The 8,613-nt window shown below is 38.8% G+C and overlaps 1 protein-coding gene across 2 annotated transcripts in view; it reads right to left on the reverse strand.

Moving 5' to 3' along the window:
- Positions 1 to 8,408, reverse strand: part of ANAPC4 (anaphase promoting complex subunit 4) — a 26,851-nt gene extending 18,443 nt beyond the window's left edge. The window contains exons 1-10 of one of the 2 annotated variants that reach the window (XM_024213677.2): positions 8,230 to 8,408; positions 5,777 to 5,882; positions 4,711 to 4,843; positions 3,052 to 3,126; positions 2,866 to 2,892; positions 2,736 to 2,780; positions 2,505 to 2,589; positions 1,911 to 2,021; positions 1,114 to 1,197; positions 831 to 917 (exon numbers count right to left, since the gene is read on the reverse strand). In XM_024213677.2, the coding sequence (XP_024069445.2) occupies positions 831 to 917; positions 1,114 to 1,197; positions 1,911 to 2,021; positions 2,505 to 2,589; positions 2,736 to 2,780; positions 2,866 to 2,892; positions 3,052 to 3,126; positions 4,711 to 4,843; positions 5,777 to 5,882; positions 8,230 to 8,337 (861 nt within the window). In that variant the 5' untranslated portion in view covers positions 8,338 to 8,408. The remainder of the gene's footprint in view (positions 1 to 830; positions 918 to 1,113; positions 1,198 to 1,910; positions 2,022 to 2,504; positions 2,590 to 2,735; positions 2,781 to 2,865; positions 2,893 to 3,051; positions 3,127 to 4,710; positions 4,844 to 5,776; positions 5,883 to 8,229) is intronic. The other variant, XM_024213678.2, reaches the window with a different exon arrangement.
- Between the last annotated feature and the right edge of the window lie 205 nt (positions 8,409 to 8,613).

An 8,613-nucleotide genomic window follows, 5' to 3' on the forward strand; every position in this document is an offset into this window, starting at 1 on the left:
ATTAGTGGACAACCATCACTACTGCATGAACATGAATCCATTAAAATAATGAGATCTACAACAGTCAACTGGTATATCATCATTATCGGACTAGAAAGTCACAGGATAATACTACTGAACCCTCAAACAATGCTTTTTCAACTTCAAAGCACTTGGCAAACATTAATTTGTAATGGACTCCAGCTTGCCTCTGAATTTTCAGAGACCATTATCCTGTGATAGCTGTTCATTACACAAGATATAGACAAATTAAGAGAAAGTCCAGAGAAGAGCAACAAAAATGATTAAAGGTCTAGAAAACATGACCTATGAGGGAAGATTGAAAAAAAATGGGTTTGTTTAGTCTGGAAAAGAGAAGACTGAGAGGGGACATGATAACAGTTTTCAAGTACATAAAAGGTTGTTACAAGGAGGAGGGAGAAAAATTGTTCTTCTTAACCTCTGAGGATAGGACAAGAAGCAATGGACTTAAATTGCAGCAAGGGAGGTTTAGGTTGGACATTAGGAAAAACTTCCTAACTGTCAGGGTGGTTAAGCACTGGAATAAATTGCCTAGGGAGGTTGTGGAATCTCCATCATTGAAGATTTTTAAGAGCAGGTTAGACAAACACCTGTCAGGGATGGTCTGGATAATACTTAGTCCTGCCATGAGTGCAGGGGACTGGACTAGATGACCTCTCAAGTTCCCTTCCAGTCCTATGATTTCTATGAAAGAAACAGAACTGAGATTATTATATATATATTATATATATATATATATATATATATATAAAAAATAAGAAAGCTATTCATTCTCTGCCTTCCCCAAATAATTGCTTATACCACAATACCTGTACGAATTTGGTTAGACGTGAGTCCATCTGCATCAATATTTCTTCCCATGCCTCACACATACATGTCAATGACAACTTTATATACTGCAATGCAAATAAAAGTTAGTGCAGTGACTTTTTTAAAATTCAGACTAAACATACATATGTTCTCATAAGAATCCTATCTTTACATTTCTAAAGCTGTGCTCTATATTAACTTAAAAATCAACCAAATAGGGTTAAAAAAATCCAATGCCTACAATAACTGTGGTATTAAAAAGAATTCATAACAAAAATGTACCTGTAGCAGAGTTGAAATATGAGTAAATTTCCTGGCCATTCGAGTTACCTCAGGTAAATAAACTGATAGCAGACTGGTGTCCAGCTGTAATATGCAAGGCAAGCAACAGTTATAATCAGATGGTCGGTCTTTTTATTTTCTGTTACAATAGACTGGATCATGTGCATTAAGGCAAAAAACCACAAAAACTTGTCCATTCTCCATTTTAAATTTTCCCTCTTTTAAACTCAACAGATAAAATAGTTGTTTAGATCACAGGTGAAGTAGACATTTCCTTAAGATATCTATGCCAATCCTTGTTATACATTTTAGAAATCTGATACTTGTTTTTTGTGTTTTGACTGGAATAGAGGCAATGTAATAGACACAGACTAACTGAGATCTTAAGTGTAGTATTGTTAAATTGTGTCAATATGGAAAGGCGTGGCAATCTGAGTCACTATAATAGGGAATAGTACAACTGTTTAGTTGTTAGTTTGGCAGAAAGGAGACAGTATATCAAAAGGCTTTAGAATATGGCTGCTGTTCAAAAAAATGCAAACATTTCAGAGCTTCATCACTGTCAGTCACGTATTACAACAATTTGAGTCAAAATGAAGAATCCAAAAAAACCTAAATATTACATGAACTTTAGAGAAGGTGGAAATAAAAATAACGTTTATCATTATGTAAATAGAAATGAGGACAATATATTAGAATTGTTTGATATGAGAAGTAAAAATAAATAGTTTTAATATTTTAACAGAACATTTAGAAAACACTACTATTTGTGTGCTTGCAGTCTCCATTTTACTCACCTGGAAATAAGTAATCTCCGGTGCACTGTCTGGGGAAACTTGCACCTCTGTAATGACTGATAGTGATTTCAAATCACTAGAAAAGCATAATCCAAGGCAAGAACCTGCCACCTGAAAGAGTCCAATGTAAAGGGGTTAAAGTATCTCATTTTCTCAATAGCCCCATAAGTACAAGTACATATACTACGCTGATCTATTAACTAAACACATGCCCTTATTTCAAACAGAAACGGAATTCTATTTCTGTGTAAATATCAACTGAAAAGAGAAAAAGTCTCAGCTATTGAGAGGAAACAAAAATGTGTGCTTACTGTTTTGTTTTGGATGATCAGTATTAAATTAGTGCACTTTATTTCAAATTATACAGGATTTGAAGTTTTCCAGACAGAATACTAATTAAAAAAACAAATACAAACCACACAACTATCCCGCTCTTTGGGTTTTAAGCATAATAATACTGAAGTTGCAATATTTTACACTTCCAAAGATGAACTAAAAACTGTGGTTAACTAATAAGGTGTATTTTAAGAGGAGAAATGATGCAGAAAGTTAAAAATAAAAACAAAAACAAAAACAAAAAAAAAACACACTTACCCCTGTTACTGTAGCAATCTTGTACATTCCATAAGCATAAACCTCGATGAATCCAGAACTGCCTCCAAGGACAAGGGCATTTAGCCTGATAACAAATAAGTCACAGAAATTAGTCACACCCCTTTTGTAGGTCACCATTAGGAAAAAAAGTTACAAATTATTTTAAATCCAAACTTGCTGGGTTTTTTTGTTTTGTTTTTTTTAAAACAGATTTCAAAGAACAATATTTACCTTACATCACCCAAGAGCTTCATAATCTCATCTGATTTTTCTTCACTAAAATATACAAATGTGTTTATGGTAACCCATAGGCAATCATAAGCATCATTATAAGAAAACATATGAAGTCATCAGTTCTTACCTGAAAATTTTTGCAGTGGTGCTGTAGCTAAATTGAAGTCAAAATAAAGTTTGAGAAATAAGTGCCTTCAGTAAAGATGTCTTCTTATTTACTTCAGAACAGTTGTGTACTATTAAACATGAAGAACCCATAAAATGACACCAAATGACAAATTAAGATATTTAGGCTTTTTAATTTAACACCTACTTTTTTGGCAATGCAGGTAATTTAGGCAGGAGAAGATTTGACTCATCCTCAGCATTATAAAATGAAGTGAGAACACTGAAAAAGAAGAAATTATTAAGAATGGCTTTGCCTTTGCTGCCAGACTTTTAAAATAGTAAAAAGTTAAAAAAAAAAAAAAAGCCAGGTAGTAATTTAGATTTAACATATCATGTATGTTCAAAGAGTTACAAATCTCACAAGCATATCATTTGTTTTCTAAATATACACTTTTAAAAACACAATCACATCAATACAAGATGGCTAGTGAGCTATCTTTTTGTTTTTATATCCTCTCCTTTTGGCTTAGCGTTTCCCACATAGAAAGGGGGAGAACAAGTTTATATTTGCTGGTTCAGTGGTTTGCTTCCCAAATCTTCCATTGTTATTAATTATTTGCATTTCAACAGTGTGTGGGGCCCTGATCATGGAGCAGAGGACTCCACTGTGCTAGACAATGTATATATATGTATGTATTTATCCTGCTCTGAAGAGCTTTAAATACTTCCTAGCACAAGTCTATGGGTCTGATCCAAAGCCCACTGAAGTCAACAGAAAGACTCCTCAGTCTAAAGCAAAGCCTTATTTACTACCTCATTTCAGGTTAACGTATATCCATAAGTTAAGTGTCCAGCATTTTGTGTGTTTATGCTGGAAGCATGAGGCTGCAATTAAAATTATCTAGAGATTACTGTAAAGACAGATTAAGGAAGCCCACAACGTATTCTGCAGGAAGTTACTTATGAAGATGCTGAGTGTGGAAACAGGCCACGAGGGCATTAGTCTATGGTTAAAAAATATCCCCTAGCTTAATATTTCCTTTCCGGTTCAGGGTTTGTGTTTGAGGGGAGGGGGAAGAATGTCACATTTACCTAGCCTTAATCCCTTTTAAACAAAATTTTTGTTTATGGAATTTCTTGGATTTTTAATATAGCCAGTGTAGAAAGGTTTGTGAGGACACAGAAATGTGTGCGGGGATGCCCCCATCTTCCTCTATGGCATGTGGAACTATGGAGGGCACATATATCTGTGCGAATGTCATGGAGTGACCAGAAGCACAATTTATGACTAATGGCACACAAATTGCAAGACAATGGGGGTACTCTTATGTCCTGAGATACAAACGTAATGAAGACAGCACTTCCAATAGCTATGGGTCTTCCATCAATGCATTAAAAATAAACAAATCACTAAAATTCTTGAAAATGTGGATAAAATATTATTTTAATTTATCACTTTCCATTGACGAGGTACAATGAAGCAGATTACAGCAATAAGTTTGATATTGATTATTGATTGATGATTAGAACAGCACCATTACATAAACTGAGCAGCAATTATGCAAGTCAATACTAGTTCATATATCTAAATAAATAAGCTATAATAAACTATAAATTAATAAATGGATGCACAAGATACTTATTAAACGTGTTCTTGTTCTTATAACTAGAAAACAAAAATATCAGGCTTATAGCACTAGAACTGCATTGTTATCAATAAATATATGTAAAACCTACACTAGAAACAAAAAAAGGGGATTTTTTTAATGAAGTGGTGGGAAAAGTGACTGAGCTGTGTGACAAAGTTACTTTTTTTTGCTTAACTACTATATTCCACTATTTAACTGTAAAGTTTTAGAGCTACCTGCTTTCTTCAGTTACTTCCATCCAATGCATGTAAGTAATAGGAGCATCCACTGAGAAAGAGTGTAAGCTTTCAGGCTTTTCTGCATCACACAGGATCACACGCTTGGTATCAGCTAGGCCAAAAGCCAAAACTAGAGAAGTAACAGAATAATGTGAAACAATCAACACACAAAACTTTGCAGCTACTTCAAACATACGACAAGCTAGGAAATGTAATGATTCTTCAGTCATTAAATCCAAATACTATATACAATTTTCTCTTTTTCTATTTATAGTACATTAATTTCACTTCTAATTTTAAACCATTTTACTAAAAAGCAGACTTGAAATCAATCTTTTTATTTTAAAATGGCATATTGGATCACACCTGACAAATGATCTGATCCTGCTAAGACTTATGCCCACGTTTAACCTAAGTCCATGCTTAGCTTACTGCTACTCATGGGAGAAAACATAAGATAAGCATAGACGAAAGTCTTAGCAAATTTGGTGCCAAAAATACATTTGAGACACACTGTTCAATTAGCAAGGATATTTTATTGCAACATAACATAATTCTAAGATTCTCACAAGAACTCATCCCTACTTGATTAGAACACTGACACGAATATTCATTGGGCAATATTTGCATAAGGATTTACGTGACCATATTCATCTTTTTTAACGAATTCATTCCCAACGAATGCCAGTTCATTGGAGATTCTGCTCATTCATATGCAGATGGATGATTGACATGGAACATCTTTGCACTATTAAGAGTTGAAAATTGTGCCATGCAATTTGAATAATAATATTCTCATAATTGCAATCAGATTTTAGATGTCACCTGTTACTTCAGTGCCACAATAATCTGGCCATTCTTTATACATTACATCACACATCAAAGGGGTACCTTTCACTATCATTTTAACAGTATTGCTACATAAAATTAAGCTACCCTTTTCTTAATATTTTGTAGTGGGTATTTTCTTTTTGAGATAGTTGGTACTGTGTTCACTAAAGGTATCTGTTGATTTCCAACACCATTTTTATTGCAGCACAAAGCATCATATATTTAACATTACTTTTGCCATCTGGTCTCCAAGCAAGGGCTGTAACTTCTTTCCCTGTATTTTCATTTGGTGGCAAACTCCAAACTCGTTGAAAGTTTGCAAGTCGGTGAAGTAAAACCTGAAAAGCAGATAGATTAAATGTAGGAAACTTGAATATCTTCCTCCTTTAACAATATTTTGTAAGTCAGCCACTAAAGATGCACTCCTTTTTATTAGACTTAAATAAATCCCCACATCCTGAAAGTCAGATCTAGAACTATTTGTATCAAGGAAGCAGTCATTCTACATACATACACACACACAGTTCTGGGGCATACTGTCTACTACGAAGCAATGAAAAGAGGTTTTAGGTTAAGACCTGAAGTCTACAATCAACCTGGACAATCGGAATAATATGGTATTTAGAGAAGCCTCCCCATCACAGATAGTAACTGTATTGTGGAAGCATTGCAGTTGATCTTCCCATCCATAGCCAGATTCATCATGAGGAGACCAAAGTGTAGAGCAGTGGTTTTTAATCTTTTTTCATTTGCGGACACCCTAAAAAAATTCAAATGGAGGTGTAGACCCTTTTGGAAATCTTAGACATACTATGCGGACCCGCATGGGTCTGTGGACCACAGGTTGAAAACCACTGGTAGACAGTGGAGTTTTTAACAAAAAGAATGTGTTGTGGAGGGAGAGAGGGAAACAAGGAAAACAGGAACTGAGAGAGAGACCAGAAAAAACGCTCTCTGATCAAAGCAACCCCCCTACCCTGTCATCAGCGGACAGCACTGCCATAAGATCAGAAGCAATATGTGGCAAACTGGCAAGGGAAGCTCTGAATTACGTTACCTCAAGAAAGAAACTGAGATATACAACATGTTGTTCCAGGACATACAGCCTGCCTCTGCACCACTAACTAGTTTTTGATGCTTTTATTGGTTTTAAAATTATTTTAAATATAAATTAATTTTTATACACTTGTTAAATCACACACAAAAACAAGAACTCTGCTGGGACACACACAAAAACAGGCATTCTGCTGAGAATTACCATTTACTTAGATTGTTAAAAAAATAGGAAGGATAAAGTAAGGCGAAAATTCTCCTATCACAAAGTATTTTTGGCCCAATATACAAGAACTATTATATTGTGGAAAAAGGCCCACATATATAGTTAAAAAACACACAGAGACAATATACCCACTTCACCCCCAGCAGCAACTATTGCTCGTTCCTCCCAGGGATCTTAACCTGAACATTTTGAAGTGGAGTACAGAATCTTGTGGTGATGGGATGAACATTTAAATGATACCCCTTTTCCAGAACACATCTGAAGAACATCAGGATTGTGAGAGAACACAAGACAGGAAGAAAATCAGCAAGCAATTTTTAAAAACACTTTAGGAAAACAGGATGCTTCCCAAAGTCATCAGAGACTGAACATTTGAGATAGATTCAGATACAGCATGTTCAGGCATTGTGCCAGATTCTTCACACCACTATTCCACTAAATTCTGCCTTGCAACACACATCAAGCAGCTACTGTAAACCTGAGTCTCTCCTGAACAGATGTTGGCAACTGTGCCATGCAGCCAGCATGGAAGAACACAGTTCTTGGCTAAACTAGCTGTACAGTTAACAAAATGCCTTGGAACTGCCAACATGGTAAACCCAGGGCACTTAACAACTCATTCTCATGTGAAGGGTTTAAAAAAAAACAACCACTCATACAGATACATGCCACACTAAGGCTACGTCTTCACTACCTGCCGATCCGGCGGGTAGCAATCGGTCTATCGGGGATCGACTTACCGCGTCTAGTGAAGACGCGGTAAAATCGATCCCTGATCGCTCTGCCGTCGACTCCGGAAATCCACCTCGGCAAGAGGCGGCAGCGGAGTCGGCGGCAGCGGTCGACTTTCCCGCGTCCTCACCGCCAGGTAAGCCGACCTAAAATACACAACTTCAGCTACGGTATTCACGTAGCTGAAGTTGCGTATCTTAGGTCGGACCCCGGCTGTAGTGTAGACCCAGCCTAAGACTGGAGACAGCTATGCACCACTACTCGTGTCTGAAGAGGCCATAAGGAATAAGGAGGCATGTTTTGGATATGTCAGTAATGGCCATTGAGGGTAACCAATGCTAAACCCCGGCACAGCACTGCCCAGCTGGCAAGTGGGAGACTAGAGTTCTTTCCCTCTGGAGTACCAGGTAGGGGCACTGCCAGAGGCAGGGCACTGGACTGGACCCACGGAGCGGAGCCCTGTGTGGTGAACCCTAAGGGAACGGCTCGTGGAGGGGGCAGGCAGCAGGCCCCTCGCTGGGAGCGGAGACGGACTGTCAGCCAGGGAACCTCGCTCCCCCTAGCAGGGGAGATCCCAGCAGCCCTGTCTAAGGAGGCGGTTTCTCTGCCCACCATTTCCAGCTCGCTGAGCCGGGCCCTCCAGCTGCCCCCCGTTGCCCCCGGCCCCGCCTTACCTCCCCCACTTTGTTGGCAAGGGCGATGAGATCCCTCTTGGGAGACCAGGCCATGAAGATGATTTCCTGGGGAAGCTGCTTCTCCCCGACCTGCCGGAAAGCAGGCATGGCGGGCGGCTCCTGCACCCGCAGGCACGGGGCACAGCCTGCTCGGAAGCCCCCTTCTCTCACCGTCGATCTCCGTCCCCCTTAAACCCTCCCCACTCCCCGCCCCATCCCCTTCCCCGGGCAGCCGCGCTCCGCGCCCGGAGCCAGCAGACAGCGGGGACCCCGGGTTCACCGGGCGGGTGCCCACACAACACAGCGAGGGCCCCCACGAGAGGCAGCTCCGCCCCGGCTCTCCCGCCTTCCCAAGTTCCGGGCCGCCCTTCCCTCGTCGCCGCG

Source organism: Terrapene carolina, unplaced genomic scaffold, assembly GCF_002925995.2.
Source record: "Terrapene carolina triunguis isolate 2854851 unplaced genomic scaffold, T_m_triunguis-2.0 Scaffold66, whole genome shotgun sequence".
In the NCBI taxonomy this organism is placed as follows: Eukaryota; Metazoa; Chordata; order Testudines; family Emydidae; genus Terrapene; species Terrapene triunguis.